We start from the raw sequence: 21,759 nt of genomic DNA, 5'->3' as shown, positions 1-21,759 counted from the left end.
TAATTAGTAGTAATAACGTATATAATTGCGACCTGCCATAACACATGCGAAAGGAAGAAGAACGAACTAAAATTGTATCCAATAAATTAACTTTGAAAGCTCGACCGCCAGCAAAATCTAAAGTAACTTTTACGGGTCTTGTAAGAATTATGAAGTGCAGTAATTATAAATGCAATATCTAAGTCTTTTATTTATATTTGGAAAGTCATTTTGCGTTTTTATACGGCTTTTCAATGTTATCCTAGGCGTTCTAGGTAAGCGACGAAACTCATGAAGCTGTGCATATTATGACCACAACATAGCCACATGTAATATGTACTTATACATTTGATATTTACGATACTCCATTGCCGCTTCAGTTGTTTATCTAAAATCATTTTTGATATAATTAACTACGCTATTTTTGGCGTAGTGGGTTAAAAGTATGAGAATCAATTACTAAACTTGGCAGTAGTAATTGATTCTCATACTTTTAACCCATTACGCCAAAAATAGCGTAGTTAATTATATCAAAAATGATATTTATTAAAAACGCAAAATTCCTTCCCACAGTTAAGGGTCAATCGTTACATTCACGATTGATGATGATTAAATAAGTTTTTAATTGAATTCTATTAAGGATTTTCTCTACTTGATTGTTTTTGATTAAGATGCCGCCATGGGGCATTTTCAATTGAAATGTCCCCTTAAATATAAAGTTCTAAAAGGCGTGCCTAATTTAGTTGTAACTATTAAGCTCGGATAAAGTGAATATGTATGACATTTAAATTTAAAATGTTTGATTTAGGTCTTTTTGAAGAGGTTTAATATCTATGTCGATTTTTGTTTGAAATTCAAGTTTTTTTTTTTAAATTGATTTAGGCACTGCAATTTCTTTAGATTTATTTTAGATTTAAATATCATACTTCGTTGAGTAATACTATATAAACTATAAAGTATAACATTCCCAAAGATTATTGCCAAAAATCGAAGTGGCATGAAAGATTTGGCACACAGTTAATACATAAAAAGCATCGAAATAAACAGGCAAATATTAAGATAAGAAACCAAGCGATAAATTTTCCATAATATTGTGAACACACAAACACATATAAAAATTAACAAAATATTCAACCGTAGCCAACTAACGGTTGGCAGTGATTCTTTTCAAGACGTCATAGGCACTATTATTGCTACTATAATATAATTTATTTCCCATCGCTTATCTACAGCATATATATTCTATACAAAATATACTACGACAATTTTACAAACTTAGACCATTAGGCCTACATTTATACTTTCTCTAACATAACATTTAAACTACTTATTAGAATACCAACAAACTGTCCATATAAAGGTCTATGCTTTCACATGTCCCGATTCTCAATAGAGCGAGTACATTCGACGAGAGAATCGTTAATTAAAATCAAGATCTGACTTGTCTATGATTCATAACCAAGATGGCCGCCCTTGGAGTAAGTCAGCGGCGTCGTGGCGGTCCATCTGGCGCAGCGCGGCGGCCAGTCCCGCCGTGGCGCCCGGGCCTCGGTCCCTGCATTCCCACAGCTCCAATATAGCCTCTGTTGGCGAACTTTTGGTCGCGAACCATGTCGTGTACCGATCCACGCCGAGTCGAGCCGCCAGCGCGCGCCAGTCATTCCCGCGGGCGTTCGGCGGGTCCAATATAGCGCATAGCTGTCGTTTTATTCGTGCACTTAATTTAAATGGGCCTTCGCCTGCACACTCATTGACTCCCGCCTCGCTTACCGTCACGTTCCGCTTGCCGCTGTCGCTTCCCTCCTCGCTCCTGCACATGCGAGCCTCCAAAAGATTCTCGGTTATATTGAAACTACGCTGGGAATCCGCGCGGGGTGAACGGCCGCGAGGCGACCGACTTCGCATATCCTCGAGGGATATTCGGAATGTCTGTTTGTAGGATGGATTGGTCCTCTGACACGCTGAGATGCTAAAGTCAATATTGTCGCAGTCGTGGGTCCTCTCGAGTACGAAGCTGCAATGGAGCGCGTTGTAATTCGAGCTCCATACATGATTGAATGGGATCTCCTGGTAACCTATGCCCGGTTTGGCTTTCCAGCCGGGACTGACGTGTTCCAAGTTCAAACATAAATTGGAGCCGCCATCTTGGAATAATAAAGTTTTGGTGCGCTCAAGGAGGACTCCGCCCAGTTTTTTCTCTTGTTCCTGGCAGTAATAAGGTGCGCAGGGCGTGTCTTCAAAGACATAAAGCCTGATATTGTATTCTGTGGCTGTTTCGTTTATTGACGCCGGCGCGTATATGGCTAATTGGAGGCCTTTGACCGCTTTCCCGTTGAAGCTCTCACCTACCAATACGAAGGTTGATAACATGTCAGTAACTAAATATATTTTATCGTTGTCAAGTTGTGTGAACACGGGGGTATTGATTGTTTCTTGGCCGAGCCCGACGACCTTTCTCCACTGCGGTTGGGTGTTATCAGATTTAGCATTGTTGTGATCGATGGCGTAGAGGGAGAGGTTCCAGAAGCCGTGCTTGAGGCTGGCGCAATGTGGTATCTGTAGTATGACGGATTTATTTAATTGGAGACGCGGAGGGCCGCATTTAACTACTGGGCTCAGTTGCGTGATACCTGCGGGGCAAAATTCGTTCTTAATAAAGCATCTTAGAGCACAGAATAAAATATGCAACGGTTTCGCCTAAAGCGGAACGTGTTTTTTCTCAACATAATTATAGCTCTTTGATTTCATAGCGTAATTATGTATTATTTAAATGAAGTTTAAAATAGATGGGTTTTATCGCGATCTGTAATAACTACCTTAGCGTTGCAAAGTTTTTACTTGAGCACGCCTGAATGCTAATGTAAATATCTTCGTCGAGTTTTAACTGAGCAAATAGATTTTACAAGCTAATAATTAATTACAACTTAAGTTTGTAATCATGAAAGAATCTTTTTGTGTTTTCTAATAAAGTATTCAAGATTTATTATGATATTTACTGACGATGCACATAAAAAATTACAAATATATATTTACTTCCAAATGAACAAATAGAGCCTGATAATATTACAAAAGACTTAAAATGAATACACTACACTCTAATGAGTTTCTTTAGGTATTTCCCCTCAGCAGTGATCGTTCCAAAATTTCATTAGCATTGTAGCTTTTTCAAGAAATATGACGTGAAGAATGAAGAATAAGAAGTAAGAATATGAAAAGCGAAGGTCTAATTTCCAAATGCTTTGACTCTGAATACTAAAACTCACCTTTTCCCAGCCTTGGTCTATATCTGTCGTCTTTCACCACCGCCAGATACATTTGCTCCCTTCGTCCTCTGCTCAAGGCTGCTTCAGGGACTGACAGAGCTACCCCAGCAGCAGGCAAGGTCAGTCTAGCTCCTCCTGACGCTACAGATAACGACTGAGACGTTGGAGAGTTGGAGACAAGCTCTGCTAATTGTAGGGTCACGGATTCGTTCGCTGCGTCGTACATGGAGCCGGCTGGAAAGGAAACTGTTGTTAGGAATAGTGTTATTATGAAGCTCCCGCCTATTACAAAATCAATAACGAAGATATTACCCGGGGCTTAGCTCCCATAGAAATAGCAATATTGGATAATGTACCATTCTAATGGTGAAAGAATTTTTGAAATCGGTCCAGTGGTATCGGAGATTACCCGCCTCAAACATACAAACTCACAAACACTTAAATATATATCTGAAATAAGTAATAAACTTTGATTATATTTAAATTTTCTTCAGGCAAAAAAAAGTACTGGTGATGAGGAGGATATGCTAGCAAATGGGCTGACAACTATAAATAGATGTAGTTTAGAGATGGCCATAGGGTACCTTCCATGTCGGCAAAATTCACGCGGGCGAAGCCGCGGGCAAAACGTAATTTTTAACAATTTTGTATTATATTATATTCACAAAATTGAAATAGAACAAAACCTAATCGATAAATACTTGTGTATTGTAGGTATATTACTAAAATGGGTTATTCATTCTCCGAAGCAATAATTTGGGTATTTGACGTAAACCATGCTCAAATTAAATTTTCCGCTTCAAAGGCGAATTGGAAATGTCACATGTATATTACAAATATTTCGCTGAAATTTGATGAATTTCAAATTAGGCTAAGGGTGTATTTATCAGTAATAACAAATTCTCGAAAACATACTTTGTTATGAATAATTTCATAGTTAGGCAACTCTTGACATCTTTGACTATCCAGAATTTTAATTGGCACTTATTTTAAGTAGAGGAATAAAGGTAGTTTTATATAGAATACTAAAGTAATAATCCCTTCTGCGTCAAATTTCATCAAAATTGGTTTAATTCATTCTAGATTCAAACGATGCTTTTTGTTTGAATACTAATATGGCCCGACCCGAATTCGTTCGGGTAAAACTATAATTAAAAAGTAGCCTCTTTTACTCCTGAAGATTTCTTCTGTCTTTGTAATAAATTTCATTCAAAATCCGTCCAGTATTTCTTGAGTTTATCTATTACATATAAGCAAATATTTTTTCTGTATCTCTATAATATTAGTATGGAGAAAAAAACAACAAGCATTGTTATAAATACATACCCTACCTAACTTTATCTGATGTTTAACTTAAAAAATCCAAATTACAGCAAATCAATCAAACTAATTACAAAATATCACATTCACAAAATCGTGCACACAATCTATGCCCTTCTAAAACCTATCCATTAAGGGCTATGCCACGCGCATGTTTCATCATTATAATAAGTTAAATCACGTTTTCCAATCAGTCATTATGCAATGTGTAAACAATAGGACATAGACATTAATGAGAATGTTGATATAATCGCAATTATTGGTCTGCGGAGACCTTCGCTGTGACACTTTCGAAATATGGGCATTATTATGTCTGTGATAGAGAGTATTGGCCATGTTCATTGAATGGCAGTAATTTTAATATGGAACTGGCTGGCAGATAGAAATCTCTTTTTGTTTAGTGGCACATGTTTAATAAATTAGGGGGTCATGGGTCATTTCTTGTTTACAGTTAAGTTATGACACTAGCTTTATTTGTTCCGTCAGTTGAATCACGAGAATAAACATTTTAACCATCATTATATTCAACTTTGATGTCATAGTCTCTTCGACTGCAAGCCTTCTGTTTGACGCTCGTGCTCTTGAAAATGAAAATATAGAAAATGAAATAATACTTAAGGCCAGGCTTGTGCCACATGATTCTGTATCGTTGGTGTATTATTAGCCTTCAGAAATGTCTATTTGCTTAGTCGACAGGATACATCATTGATAATGATGAATGAAGACTTACAACTGGTGAAGCAGCTGGACACAGAATGCTCGGATTCGCTGTAAGGTTTGCTGTCGTAGTCGTCGCTTTGTCCCTTGCTGGAGGCACATGGCGTGATCTGGTGGTCTACTGGTGATGCGTAACTGTAGGAGAAATAATCTATTAGATCATATTTTTACTACCAGAAAGTGAAGACAATACATAAAATATGTCCGACGTTGCTATAACTGTTCTTTGTTATGTATCAATGTATTTTGCTTATGCAATAAGGTTGAATTTAATTACAATCAAAAATTTATTGATAATATGGTTGCCATCAAATATTACTCCAAAATCTCTCGACATGCAATCCAGAGGTATCACTGATGAGGATCATATTTCATAACGAAAATTTCAACCGTTAGAGAGCTATTAAAAAAAAATAATAGTTACATTTTTTACGTTTACCTATTGGTGAGATGTGGAACGTCATAATGATGTTCAGCTCTCGTATCAGACTGAGGATGCTCATATCTCGGAGGTCGATGTTGCATTAGATCAGGAGCGAGCGAGAGAGACTGTTTCTCCACTGTTGGGTACATCTCCGGTTGGAAATCTGGTGGAGCGGTTGCTAAAATTTATTATTCCGTTTAAGCAGAATAAAATACGAGAGTACAAGATCCAATGGATCTGGTATTGACTGCTGATGGTGATCTAAATATCCATAAAATAATTTCCAAATTTAGAGATCACTGAGAATAGCATAACAAAATTTATTATAGAGTGTAATATTTTATAAGAATAGAAATATGATTATTATTAAGAGTCTAAAGTTCGGTCTTAAAATAACATTGTCTACTAAGTACATATAGTTGATGTTTTCAGAAGTTGTCGTTTTCGGAAGTTGCCATTTTAAAAAGTTGTCGTTTTCGGAAGTTGTCGTTATCCGAAGTTGACATTATGGGAAGTCGTTCTCAGCCTGAGGGCATAATGTAAATATGCATTGTATTATGTAATGTAAGTGTAAAAATGACACTTTAAAAGAAAAGCTTTATCAGATTGGCATTATTAGCCCCAAGTGTGGTAAACATATTATAAGTAAAACAAATATAACAAATAAAAAAATGAAAAAAAAAAAACACCACAAATAATTACTGGTAAGAAGAAGCGCGCAGAATATTCAAAAAAAGTTGTATCGGAGCCCAAATCCTGGGTTGCTGAGTCAACAAAGTAAATAAATAAGCCATTAACAACAAAGAAAATTGAAAACTTACCAGTCCTAGTCATGGTGTACAAAGAATGGTCCCTGGTCTTCCTCTGTAGCAGCTTGTAGACGACTGCAGCTCCCGCGAGGAACACCACGACGGCCACAGCGATTCCGATGTACAGAGGAACGTCGCTATATGCTGCTACTGTTAGAGAAAATCTTGGTTTAATTTTCAATAGGCAATGTATGGTCTTAAGATACCACTCTTAGTGAAAATCCTGATGGACAGAGCAAACACGATTAGGAAGACGGAAACGGAAACTTAAGCTTTGTTTTCCGTTTCTTCCTTAGCAACGGCTAAGGAAGAAACCGGGAAAAGACTCAGAACCGCAAAAATATATAAGATAGATTGATAGACTATATCGGTATTTAGTTTTTAAAGAGTTCGAAATCTTTTGATATGTCTAGTATAACCTGGACGAATCCTAATGATACCAAATGCGTTTTGATATATTGATCACTCAGATTTTTTTGGACAAGATCCAAAAACGGGTAGAGATTTAAAATTGAAGCTAGGATTTCATTTAACCCAGGATTGAAAAGATTATTTTGAAGATATTAGGAGAGCAGTGGTTGTCTTTACAATACCTGAAAGACTAAAATATTTTCAGCATTATATATAATATTATTATTTTTATTATTATAGCATTATAGCGCAAGGTAATTTGAAATACTGATATATTTGGTATTTTTAAATTAAAAATATTCTTTTTTTTTTATTCTTCAGATTAATTCGATCAAAAGACATTCATATTTTGCTTCAAAAAATATTTCTTGAAAACAAAACGAATTCTTAGTAAGCCTATCAAAAGAAAGTTATCAAAGAATATTCTTGGAAAACATGAAAGGCTGTGCATGGTCGATCTACTGCTCAAATGCTTTTGTTTACTACTGACTAAAATAAAATAAAGTATTTTTCCATGAGCGTGTTTGTGTGTGTGTTTTGCAGATTATTTTTGGCCTACAACACAATTTATAACTTAAACTTTAAAACATCAAAGCTAGAGACAGAAGAGAAATAAATAGCAAACTGCGTGTAATTGTGAAAATCGTAGGCCTTGAGATTAAATAGACAAATATATCGCCAAGCTCGCCCATCGTCTATAGAAAAAATCTCTAGTTTATAGCCCTTTACCTTGATTGACATTTACGATATCCACTAGAGGAGGAGATTCTGACACGTTATATGTTCACATTTCACTTCTAGACTACAGGTAGCAAAAACTTCGCTTCGATATTTAAAACAGTAAGTATTATCAAAACTTAAACTAAACTTAAAAGCTGCCAGCACGTGTAAGTCGTTACCTAAACTTGTGTCCTGCGAGATATTGGATGCACATGCTCAAAGTTTAGCAGTTTGTCGGGTGCAGCATCTCGTTTAGACACTGATGTACACGTAAATTGTATGATGACCTGGGTCTCTTTGTTGTGGAAATTTTGGATCGATACTAAATTAAGGCAGATTGTACTGAAGTTTACTTTAAAACAACAATTCTGGAAAGAATTGACGTTTTACCAAATGCTCGATTAATTATGAAACTGAAAAGGTGACTAGATGCAATAGGACAGAGTGAAACAAATGTTTACGTATGCCATGTTATAACACTGTAATCACTACTTTCATTAACAATGACTGTACACTAACACTAACTATTTACACTGTCTATTATAACAAACATATATGACAAATTTTTAACATAAAATTAGCTCTGATAAATTTGGTCTCAACATAAAAATTGACACCATACTTTCATATGTCTTTATATATGATATTGATTAGACGTAATTATTTTGTTAACTATAAAACGAAATTATCAGCAACTTATACAGTTACGTATGTTTTCATGTTGTTTGGACTAAATTAGTATTTAGCTTGGTGTAAATAAATATTTAACTATCAATGTAAGTATTTATTCTCTTCTCTTAGCATGCATTATTCCTAAACAACTCCATTTATATTCCCCGTCAATGTCCAATGAATAAAACATAAACTAATGAACCATACATTAATCAAACTGACACGGCACAGTTTCCCAGTGACATCACAATCTTAATAGCTGATAAAAATTTCATCCGCAATCAGATAAAAAGTTACTTAAAATGGCACGTCCAAAAAATCCAACGTTTATTGATAATCTTTAACACCAAGAATTAAGGTGCAATATGAATGAGTTTGTAGACGTGGCTGTTCCCAAAATTCACAATGAAGTCATTCGATATGTTGATAAAAATTTGGAACGTAACGCGAATAATTAAAAATAAAGTGCAAGCGTTGTTCGTTTAACGAAATTGTTAACGTAACCAAATGTGGTAAGTGGTAAAAGTGATAAACTATCAGTGGACAGTAAATTTTATATAAATGTAATGAACAAAAATATCCCATTATTTGAAAGAGAACTTTTTTTTACAATTATAATATTGTTTAGTATCAACCACATGGCCTGTATATAAGTATTACTAATCCCATTTACAATAATGTTGAATTACTATCATTTCGAAAACACTTAATAATCATTACAGTTACTAAGTCGAGATTAAGAAATGGTGTATAAAAATAGTACATAAACGACTCCAACTGCAGTGTATCCAATAAGTAATCAACTTATGCAAAAATCTTCTCTATATTCATACCCTGAAAAGGTTTCAAACACAAATTGACTACCCTCAATCCGATGGCAAGCGGTGTTGTAAGCGTTTTTGCTAATTTGGATTCAATCGTGATAGCGGTGACACATGCCCTGTATTTAGGGCACGTCTAATTGCTCGCATTCAATGTATTCAATGCAAGTCGATGTAGCATATGGTATGATTAATGTTGTATGTGTTATGAATATGTAACAATGTTCTGTCTTTCTCATGGTCACTTCTATAAGTTATTTATCTTTTTTATCTTCTATTTTATTTGTATTTTTATTCATATACTGACCGCGTCCCGGGGCTTCGCTCCCGTGGGAATTTCGGGATAAATATTTGCATTGTTCCAGGTTATATTCTACGCGTGTACCAAATTTCGTAATAATCCGTCCAGTACATTTTGCGTGAAAGAGTTACTTACAAACTTATACTAGCATGTAATGGCTATGTAATAATAAAGCAAGTCTTACTGTCATGGTCAGTTTTATAAAATGTATTGTTACTTGATCTACAATTTCTGCATTTTTTTTTATTTCTAGTGATCGTGTTGTCAGTCTTTATGTCTTTTTTATTCAAGATTAATATTACGTTTTTATATTACTTTTAATTATTTCGAATCATAAGTTTTTGACTTTCGGAGCTTTGGTCAGAAGTTACGAATAACTTATTAGTTGGTCAGAAGTGATTTTTATTATTATTATCCAATAAATTTTCATGATGAATGGCGTTAGTAGTCATTGTACAATAACTTGCATTGTAAATTTATGCTATCCAGCAGGCTTCAGAAAGCAATACGAGATCTGTTACAACTGTGATTCGAACTAAACACGTGGACTGGTCAATGTTGCAACCAACATGTAAATCCGATATAAACAAGTTCCATTTATTGCTAACCGATGTTTGAAATCCCATAAATCAGGTGAACATCCGCTACTTGATTCCGACCAACCGCGTAATATAAGCATTAATAAATTTATTAACGTTGCCTTATCGGATTAATTTCAAAATTTGTACGCACTGTAAACATTTGTCAGTGCCAATCGTAAATTCCATGTCCGCTGCAGAGATGGCCGATACGAAAAGCAATCGCAAATTTACAAACCCTTGTAGTTCTGCCCATAACGTGGTAGGAGGCCTGCAATTTCGCGAACCCTCTATTGAAACGCCGCAGGGAAATCAAGACTTTGTTTAAGCTCTAATAGGGAACGCAATTGCATGGACGACGTCGAGGGATATGTGAATGCAGTTTGCGAACTCCTGCTGCGCTCACTCGACGAAATCACAACAAATCATTCACGGGATCCACCTTTCGTAATCAACGTTTTGTATTGATTTTATATGTTATGTAGTCGTCGATGTGTGAAATTTATTGGATGCCAATCAAAAGAACTATAAAGTTGTTAAGGTCAGGGAAAAACTCGTGGAGGCTATAAATGGCTCTTGAGATCAGAGGCTGTAAATTTTTATGGGCGGTTAAGTTCAGATGTGTCTCGAGTACTCACTGGATATTTTTATGAAACGTGAGCCAAAAAGTTACTATACACATATCTATTCTCACTTCCCAAACTCTAAACCAGAACAAACACAACATTTATAAATAAACCCGACGAAATATTTCGTGTCCAATTTGACACAAATTTTTCATCAGCAAATTAAAATGGAATTGACTGCTATCTGCCAAAGGCCATTATACACCGGTGCTTTCAGTTAATTCGAGTAAGGTTTCCAGCCATCAGCAAATTACTCATATGAAAGGTGAGGGAATGAATGCAAAGAACGTTTGTTAGGGCTATTCATCCAGGAGGTGGTACTTGGTACTTCATTAGGCTAATAGCCTGTTCACAATAGGGAAATGGAGAAAATTTTACGGCAGCTTTTCATCTTTTGTTACCTAAACATCCAAATAGAATGTGAACATGTCATTTATTAAGTGAAGCGGTGGAGCTGTGAAGAATACGCGTAGGAAGTGTGTTAATAGTACCTCGGGATAGAATTTGAATGGATGTTGAATTTTATTCTGCAGCACAATTTGTTGAGAATTTCGATTTATTGCTTTCATAATTTAGTGAGACTGTTTTATTCTTTCCGCGCGGGAGAATCTTATTTGAAAATATACGACAGCAATATATTAAACTTGATTATTTGTTCCTTCGAATTGGAATTTTGAGCATTACATTGCTTATATGCAGGAAAATACTTACTCTCTTTCGGTAGACTAATTTTTACCGATCAATAGGACCATAAATCAATAAAAAATAGTAAGTCATTGCTTGTACGAGTACTCAAATCAAATTAATACTGAATTTAGTCGAAGTGCCGATAAACGAACTGAAATATTCAATTTGCTACGAAACTGGTTATTGAGAACAGCGCTCAACATGAGAAATAAGGTGTAAGCATTGATCAACAACATACCGACAACCTCGAAAAACTAACAGGCAATATGTCTGAGATTGCGGATTTATAAGGCGTAAAAGGAGTTTCACAAAGAATTGTTAGCAAAGCAAAGGAACCTCCAGAGGCTATTTATCAAACGTTCGATAAACAGAAAGGGAAATTGAATACGAGTCAACGGGGACCACAAAATGATTTATTACCATTATAAACAAAATATAGACTGATCATTTTCCATTTGAAAATTGAATCGCTCCTGGGGGAAGGTATTACAGGAATGTTTCCGAATGATATTGAATTAATTTTAATCGTCTGACTTGAACGACCGAATTCTTGGGTTATAGAAGACATTTTATTGCTTTCAAATTATTTGTATTTTGAATTTTCGAACTGAAATGTTATTTTTTCTGTAGACGCGCTCTTAATGCCTTGATAGACGATTTTAGTATGAATAATATTAAATATTTTTGTGGCACAATTCGTATTTAAGTTGAATTTGAAAGGAATTATTTTAATTTTAATTGAAATATTTTAATGATAAATTCCTTTACATAGAAATACAAATCATCTAGATAATAATTACGCAACTTCGCAAATTGATACATTCAAAGGCATAAAAGAAGAAAATGAATAAGAAAGGTATAGGCATATGAATGAAGTCATTAGAATAAGTGTAACACTTAAACAAAGAGAAACAAATGTAAGACTAGACATCGTAAAACAGCATATCGTACTTAACAACGGAAGATCAAATGGAAAGTAACGGCTCTGTCACTGTTAACCTCAAGATATGGATATTAAAGTCAACATGCAAGTCCACTATAAAATTTTAGGCCCTCTTCTAAATTTAGACAATATGATACAAGCCAGATGGTCACGGAGGCCGATTTTAGTATCTCTCGAATCTTTTTAACGTGTCCAGAATAATTTGAGCTGTGCTTTACCTTAATATTACTTTCAAGTGTATGAATTACCTTTGAGGTGTGGGAGGGCTGGGAGTTCTATATTATTTGGTGAGTTGTAGTAACAACCGATAGCTTGTTATATGCAGCATTTCATAGTTATGAGCTAGGAAAAGGAAGTATATTTTTGGGCGTGGCATCTGGCTATGTTTTCTGTGGAATTGTATCAATTAACAGGTCCGCTCCGTGATTTGTAATTCCCATGTGATATCGTGAATGCGTCGTCTTCTATTTGGGGTTCGAGTCTATCGTAAACATGAAATGTGGTGTCAATTAATTTTGATGCGTTGCAGACGGAAATGTGGCGCAAAAAGTGAAGAGTTCCGAAGTTTTTTTTTTTCTTTTTTTGTAATTTCTTTGAAAAAGAGGTGTTGATTTTGAGTAGTAGTTTGAGGAAAATCTTTAATATTAGCTGTACATAAACGATCAAATCGTAAGCAATCAATCAATGCTAACTAGTCTTCAAACGTTTTGCTCTAGGTTATAGAAAAATCAACATGACGTATCGGTTTTTCCTCTGACGTCATGAATTCTATCAAAATTTATTTCTTAAAAACGTCGTTTCGAGATGTTAGTAGTACGTAGCTTTTAGGATCATAATGAAATCAAAAATTCCACTAATGTTCGTTACTAGTGTCTAAGCGAATTATTACCACTAGATGGCGATACGTGATCATAAAAGTCATGTCTTGTCATGCCCTTCGGCGACTTGAATAAAATCTGACACCAATATTAGCAACACACTCGAAAAAGAAGAAAATACCCACCTCCATGTACACCACAGTAGTCTCCTATACAGTCAGTGTACTGCACGGGCAGGCCATTGGGACAGTGAGTGTCTCCGATGCAGGTACGTCTCCTACTTTGGCGGCAGTCGGCCCCGCAGACCGACCATTCCGACCACGCGCCCCATCGACCAGGCAACGCTGTGGGAGAGAGATGGCTTAGTAAGGAGCATAGATGAGTTTAAGTTTAATATTTTATAAGTTTTTTGCCTTAAAGAGTTGGGCTTGCGCCGGACATTTTAGATAAAAATTTGAGAAAATATTTGTCGTAAACTGTGGCGTTTTAATGTAACAAAATATGCCTTCATAGCTACGTAATCGTAGTATGGTATTCAATCAATTAAAGTTATATTATATAAATTTTCCATGTACAATGTACAGTGCATGAACTTCTATGTCGTGGCAATAGCAGCGAGTTTGCAATGAATTTGTGTATGTTGACCGTACATCAGGTGTAAACTCCATACTAATAAAAATACATGGAAACGCCAGGCTACATAATATGGTTAAAGTAACGTCCTAATAACATTTTAAATAAACAATTTTCTAATATATATGATACGAATTCTAAAAATGACATTATAAAAGTTAGCTTTGAATTTTGATATTTATTTTATCATCAAACAATTAAGAATTTTTCGATATAGGATCTATATCCTATATAGTGTGTGCTGTATAGGTTGGACGAAGCTACCCGCGCATTACATGCCCAAGCTTAATTTGAAAATGCAATGCACAATGCACTGGTGCGTCATATCGACGCCCGAGGCGTATAATTTCACAACTTTTTAATCAAGTACTGCATATGTAATGTTAGATTTAAATTATACAAATTTATCTCATAGGTATTGTATCTAGCGACAATCAAACATCAACAAAACACAACAAAGGTACCAGTAGAAATATATTAAGATAAGATACGGCACAATTGATAAGAATAAGCGGATCGCGTTGAATTGAAAACAAGTTTTATCGAATCAAAACACAAATCTCTAACAGCTAACTAGTTACAAGGTATCGCGCTATAAATTGAAATTTAAATACATCTGGCCGTAACTGCCCTTACATGCGACACGGGAATAAATCACACGCCTTTTTTGACAAAAGAAATAATAGAGGCGGCTCATGTTGGTTCGTGGTCTATGTGAAAAGTGAGGAGCGTTGTTTTACATTCAATATAGAAATCTTTTTATCACCTGTCAAGGAAATAATTACATTTCGAGAATATATTCTACTTTTCTTACATTTCATCTGTGTATAGTCGCACATTAGTCTACTCAATTTAATTGCTAATTTCTGCTATTACCGTCGCTCAGAGGTTCATACAGTTAAATGCAGTATATCTTGACGTGTCTTAAGTTGTTTGTTGAAAGTATTTTTTATACATATATATTAAAAAATGGAAATATTTAAAAAGTAATTAAGTTTATATTATTTAACATTTGAATCACTACACAGTACACACAAAGTCGCTCTCCGATCTCTGCTTATATCTTTATACTACGCAATGGATTTTGAAACTGATTTATTAAAAGACAGTGATTCAATTCCGTTTAATCTGTACGTATAATATTGTACCTGCGCGTAACCGGAGCGGGTCGCTAGTTAAAAATACAATACAGTCGTTCTCACTTGTAACATGCACCGTATAATTACTCGCTTCCTCGTGTGGGTGTAGCACACGCATATTAACTTTAAAAGTGTGTAACATTTCTTATTAATTAATGCGCACACATAAATCAGTCTTGCTTCGTTACTGTACGGTACATAAAGGACCACCATTTTTTTTTTGTCGTAAATTGTAATTGCCGGTGTCGCCTTTTACAGTGTGACTGAATTTGGATGACGGGACCGTGTATATTGTTTTTCTGTAATAATTGCATGTTGTAACACTTTTCTGTGTAGGAGTGACGGTTTTTTTATATATTTTTGTCCCATAAAGAGGAATCAAGATGGATGGAGTAAATTTTTAACAGTAATTTTTTTTTTAACAGTATTTTTTTTTTGTTTTTTAAATTTTTGTTTTGGTTAGCTAGGCAACCCTTGAAATGTTTATCATACAGATGATATGATGTAAAACTATTTTTATGACAATATTTTTTTTTAATTTGCATCATAAACATATCTAGATAATAGGTCGTACTAATAAAGAAATGGCTTTTGTTGCTAGAATTAAATTTGTTTGTTTAATAATATATATTTCTTGTAAGTCCAAAAAACCCGTGTCAGAAGTGCGTAGTCTTTTATTATTAGGTTATATGACTTATTATTTCTCCTGGCCACATATAAAAAGCAAATAGTTCTAAAAGTGTTGTATAGTACTCTATGAGAGTTTCAATATCTGTTCGTGCAACTCACGAACATCACTTGCTGGCGTAATTTTACAGTCTCTATGAAATAGTTACCCTTTGAAGTGTGTACTGAGCTCTAAGGTGGAATTCCACTACTCCCTCAACTTTGTATTGAAATAAAAGCATTAATCAGCAACCGTCTAAAAACATTAGATTCATTCAAGAACCGTTCATTTATAGGTAGTTTTGCTATGCCATCCCACATCCCACTAATATACAAAAGTGTGCAATGTTTCAGGATATTTGTTACTCAATTACGATTGTGCCGGGTAAATGTAATTATAAATTGTGCTTGGGATACTTTCTATTCCGTAATGGCTCGAAAGAGAACCCCCAGAGTCCAGCTAGTAGAATATTTAATACTCGTAGTCTTATTATATATTTATTCCATACCTAAATTACTTGACTCATTCCTGCTATAGATAAATACATATAGATATAGATGGCAATATTATCATCAAGTATGAATATTAAAAAAACACAAGCTACTTTTCTCTGTTACGTTGAGTCTATAAACGAGGAAATTTTTACTCGAAATAATACTAATATTTATAATAATAATCGAATATAATAAACGAATGAATGAAAGTATTACTCGTATTTATATCCCATAATTCACATCTGCGCAGTATTTGTAATCTTAACATACAAATATACAGCTATAAGTAGCAATGGAACAGCAGCTTTCTCTCACTATGGAACTACTGTAACTCTTTGATGTGTACACCGTACTTTATGTTGGAACGAAATTAAACCACGTGGTTTTAATAGTCCCGATAGCAGAGACAGTTTCTTGTTATGTGGAAATGAGTCTGCCATCCTGTATTTCTATAAAGTCGGATTAAATTTACAAAGTTACAGAGAAGTTATGTATACAATATAGCGAATGTTTTTCGTGATGGAAAATGTATGTCAGGAATCAGATGAACCTATAATTGTTAAAGCTACATACGAACAATATTCCTATGGTTTTTAAGCTCTATCAACAAGTCACTCTTAACTTTGACAGATGTGGTCGTTTAAATCAAAAGGGACCTTATGGCGGCTAGCACTTAGGTCTTTATTGCCGTTGTTCGAATACAAAACAACGGCAATAATGGCGTAAGTACCGGGTGCCATAAGGTCCCTTTTAATTTGGACGACCACAGATATGGTTACAAATGTTTGCGAAAATGGAATTACTTACGTGGAAGGCCACGTAGAACATAAAAACTATCTAATGGCTGGGTTTGGTGAAGTTTTGTTCACGAGTAGAATAAAATTCAGAATAAAACATAGCTCAAACGCATTTATCTATCAATCATAATAAAATCAAGATCTTCAAACCAATTTTATTTTTATTTTTTAAAGATTGTATTTTTAAAATTAATAATATTAACACTCCTACACAAATGTTTACACTTATTGATTCCACAGCCAAACTATGTCACGGTTTTGTGGAACTATGTAAATTTCATTCACGTATCATGTTAAAGTACATAAGAAAAATAAGTTTTATATAAAAACATTATTTTTGACACTATTTTATTGTTGTCAAAGAAATCTTATTGCATTCAATGTGTGACAAAAAAAAAATCATGTAAACCGATTTTACAGATTTTTCTACGTCATTTATAACTTTTTTAAATGTAGGTAAGTACAATTGTGAATGGCACTTCTTTTTAAGCACGTGGCTTTGAGTATTTTAATTTCTTTTATACGACTTTTATACAGCCACAATAGAACTAATATGGGTTCTTTGCTCCATCGTTTTACGCTTTGTTATGTGGACGGCTTTGAATATTTCAATTGAGAAATAACTTCTGTGGTCCTTTGTTTTTATGATTATCATCTGTTCAAAATTATGTTCAATGTGGAGTTATGGGCCTTTCGGCTTGTCGTTAGATATTTTTTATTTTGAGAACCATGAATTTTACTTACCAACTAGGAGCTGTTGCGAATTATCCATGTATCCTTCTTCAGGTGGAATGCAGAGGAAATAAATATATTTCAATTTTAGTCGCATTGTTCAAAATTATTATATACTAGATGTTGCCCGGGGATTCGCTCCCATGGGAATATTGCGATAAAATATAGCCTATAGCAATCTTGGATAATGTACCTTTCTAATAGTGAAAGATTTTTGAAATCGGTTCAGTAATTTCGGAGATTACGATCAATAAACGTGAGGACAATTACCCGCCTGAAACATAAAAACTCACAAACGCTTACCACTTTAATTACTACCATATGTAAGTTTCTCATTTTGTCTGTATTTATTGGACGCACTTTAAGGTAAAATAAATTGCTATTCAATCTAAAAACTCGTATAGTCTTGTCTATATAAAAATATAAATAAACTAAAACAATTATTTTTCGTTTATGAATATTAATTTATTGGATAGCGTCTTCAATAAAAGCAATGATTTTTTAGTCGAAAAAATCTTACCGTTCTGACAGGGCAAGCAGTTAGCCGTCCTCTGCACGGACGGGCCCTGACACTGGGCGCCACCGTTCAGTGGATACGGCTCTGTGCATGTCCTAGTCCGCCTCTGGCCTTCAGTCGCGCGCCCGTTGCAGCGGCACTGCGTCCACGCACTCCATGAGCTCCAACCGCCATTTACTAGAAGAAAATAAAAATAAAATATTTTTTTTCTGAATTTGAATGGAAAATAGACGATCAACAAGAAAGTCGTTCTTGATGACCCGATTTTGATGAAATTCGGAATTGATATGACCCGAAATTAAACATAGAATCAAACATATTTATATCCAAATATGCGATTAGAATATTAGCAGGATGTAATACAATATTCTAGTATAGTAATTTCAATAATTGACCTAACACAAATCAAAAATAATTAATAGCAAATTAAAATTCCACGTAAGCTCAATACGCAGAAAAAGCTTATCGTAAACAAGTAGCTTTATCGGAAGTTACATGACAGCTTTTTCTATGAATCGTGCTTTCAAACAAATGTGTTTAATTTGACACGACAGCAAAGCAATGCAGTTGACGTGACGAAACAATTACGTAATATTTTAACCCGTCATTTAAAAAATATCAATACAGGAAAGCTTTGCACTTTTTTATTCATTTGTTAACGATGTAATCTGCAATATATTAATCTTAACCCTAATAATTCTTAGCCTAGTTGTTGGCCACGTTTGCGAACACAATAAATTTAGATAAAATTGTGAATATTTAAAAAAGGACTTAACCAATTTTGATGCCCCACGAACTTAAAAATTCATGTGAATTTTTAAGTTCGTGGGGCATCAAAATTATATTATATTATAGGATATGTATCCTATATACCTTTTAAATCTCATCAAAATCAGACCAACGGTTCGAAAGTTATCGCGTTACAAACATACATACATACTAAAAATGTATTTTTGCCCCAACTATATAATGTTAGACCTCGCTCGCTCGGTCGAAACACGAAAGTAAGTTTGTTTGTCTCTTAACGCTTTATTTACTTAACCGATCTTCTTGAAATTTTGCATACATATAGTTTGAAATACGAGGAAGGACATATGACAACATCCCGAAAAAATACATTTTATTGTGGAATATACACAACGCATATTTTGTATAGTATTGTAGCTACTTAACATTTTTCATGCAAGTATGTTAAGTAAGAAATCTAGCGAGACCTGGGCTCCGACGTCCATCGGCTGAGGAAGAAACCGGGAAAATGCTCAGATTAGAGAGAGTTCTGTAAGAAATGTAGTTTAACAAGCCTGTAAAACTCATGTCAGATGCCTATAGGTGAATTGAATTGAATCTGACGCCAGTCTTAGCAAACAACACGCTCGAAAAGAAATAAAAAATAAATTTGTATTAACATGTAAAAATATCACAATTAATAAAACACACAATCGCACTGCCGATAATTAAAAGTTCTAAATAAACATGTTACAATGCTTAGCAAAAGTATTTTTAGTTCCAATTAGTAACAACAAAAAATAGGTACAACGAATAATAATCTACAAGCCAAGCATGTGTGTCGCACATTACGCCTAAGGAAAAATTGGGACCATCTTAGTATGAAACAGGTAGACAAGTATGCTCCCTAGGGACCTACTGATTTGACCCGAAATATATTTAAATCAACAGATTTTGAAAGACGCAGCAAAAAATTGACATAGAACATTTCCTGTTTTCAACGAATCGTTAAATTCGGAAATATCTAAATCAATGTCCATTGTTTTTGTACATAAACTAACGGTCCTTCCCGGCTTCGCTTGGTTAAAAATATAGTAAATTATATATGTAAACCTTCCTCAGGAATCAGACTATCCATTGGTGATAACCTCAACAAGAGCTAGCTACTTTTAAAACGTAAATGCAGTACAATATTTAACATTCACTTGTCATTTTAGTAGTATTTCCATATCATGTAATATAAACTAATCGTATATCGGTATATCGTAATCTGTGCATCCGTTTTATAAGATAGGATGCTCAGACTTCTGATCGGGGATTTAACGCTATGCTCGATACACACACACTGCGGAGGCGTAAAATATTTTTTTGTTATAACTGCCACAGTAGCAGTCCTGTGTCTAACAGTATTATAACGTTACGCATTCGCACAGAATCGAATCAAAGGATCAAAGCTGCCGAAATCTGCGCCTGCGTGCATTACACGGTATCATTTTCTAGATCTCCTTGTTAGGAAGACACGCAAAGTCGCGTGCATAACCTAGTCTATGCGGTGTACCTAATCGCCTACCTAGAATTTACTTTTCTATAATTAAATTCTTATTAGCACCCCCTCGTATGGTAGGCAATTTTAGAGGCCATAAAACTAGGGTCTCTGCAATTAACTAGTTGAAGTTCAATCGGTTTAAAGGTAATTGTTTTTTTACGCACGGCCTATAGGGAAGTATCCAATCAATTATTTGTAATTACATATTTGGTTTCACTTTAAAGTTTTCAATTTAATTTAACGGTTTTGAGAGTTTTATTGATATAGTTTAAGTACACTATTTCCTGTGTTAAACGTGGGATTTTAGTGACTTTATAAAATGTGTTAGATTGATTGCAGTGTTCTAAACAACACATTAAAAGGCGTAAATTCGCGCACTAGGGCCGCCATCACATTTTCATTTTCAAAATTATTCTATACTAGTTGTTCGCCGCGAACTTAAATCTCGCGAATACAATAAATATATTTTTTTATGAGTTTTTACTTCAAAAGCGACTTAAAAATTCTATTGACAGATCTTTCATACATTTTAACGGTTCGAAACTTACCGCGTTACAAACATACATACAAAAAAAAATGTATTTTTGCCCCAAGTTGATTTGTAAACGCTCGCTCGATAGTTTTCGAAGCGTTGGTCTGATTTTGATTAAATTTATGAGGGATACAGGATCTGTCAATATTTTTTTTAATTCGCGGGGAAAGAAAATCAGTGAAGTCGTTTTTGAAATATTCACAATTTTGTAAAAATCTCATAAAAAAACAACGGCAAATTCGCGGCAAACAACTAGTTATGGCTACTTTAAAAATGACACGCTTTTAGTCAATTCCCATGGTTTCGTTTATAAATAACCCCTAATGATAGGTCATTATGCCACTGAGAGCATCAGGAATGCACAGTTGGCCCACATGTTGCCCAAATTGTCTATCCTTAAACTGTAGTTTTCCGCTTGGCCCCCAAGAATAGTCCCTGGATATATATTATTGTAAAATTGTTAATGAATTTATTCATTTAATTAAAAATGAATTTTACCATCGTCGTGAAGTCTACTCGTAATATGTCTAATATAACATGTTAAATAGTACAATGGCTGGTTGAAAAACGAAGAAAGAAGTAATAATTTATATAATGTACCTATTTTGATGAAAAAAAACTTAATATATTCTGATACACGGCGCGGACATTCATATTGGTTATTGCCTCGTGTACAAAATGTGAACTATCTAAAAAAAATATAGAAAATTCAATATTTGCTGAAGAAATTCAAAAGAGAAGTACTAGAAGTTATTCCCGTTGCGCCCCCAACAGTATCCTCCAGTGGTATGGAATGGTAGGAAGAGAAATAGATGCAAATAGAACACACCCAAAAACATTGGCAGCAAAATATTAATAGCAAACATTTTTGCCCCGAAGAAAAAAAT

The 21,759-nt window shown here is 34.5% G+C and overlaps 1 protein-coding gene across 3 annotated transcripts in view; it reads right to left on the bottom strand.

Annotated features, from left to right (window-relative positions):
• Positions 1–838: 838 nt before the first annotated feature.
• Positions 839–21,759, bottom strand: part of LOC128670661 (netrin receptor UNC5C-like) — a 58,456-nt gene continuing 37,535 nt past the window's right edge. The window contains exons 6-13 of one of the 3 annotated variants that reach the window (XM_053746500.2): positions 18,072–18,245; positions 17,564–17,599; positions 13,275–13,433; positions 6,525–6,662; positions 5,719–5,866; positions 5,293–5,414; positions 3,243–3,476; positions 1,290–2,609 (exon numbers count right to left, since the gene is read on the bottom strand). In XM_053746500.2, the coding sequence (XP_053602475.1) occupies positions 1,432–2,609; positions 3,243–3,476; positions 5,293–5,414; positions 5,719–5,866; positions 6,525–6,662; positions 13,275–13,433; positions 17,564–17,599; positions 18,072–18,245 (2,189 nt within the window). In that variant the 3' untranslated portion in view covers positions 1,290–1,431. Of the gene's footprint in view, positions 2,610–3,242; positions 3,477–5,292; positions 5,415–5,718; positions 5,867–6,524; positions 6,663–13,274; positions 13,434–17,563; positions 17,600–18,071; positions 18,246–21,759 lie in introns of all 3 variants that reach the window. The other 2 variants (XM_053746501.2, XM_053746502.2) reach the window with 2 other exon arrangements.

Source organism: Plodia interpunctella, chromosome 6, assembly GCF_027563975.2.
Source record: "Plodia interpunctella isolate USDA-ARS_2022_Savannah chromosome 6, ilPloInte3.2, whole genome shotgun sequence".
NCBI classification, from domain to species: domain Eukaryota; kingdom Metazoa; phylum Arthropoda; class Insecta; order Lepidoptera; family Pyralidae; genus Plodia; species Plodia interpunctella.
The sequence above is the reverse complement of the archived record's forward strand: the minus strand, read 5'-3'. Positions and strand labels throughout refer to the sequence as shown.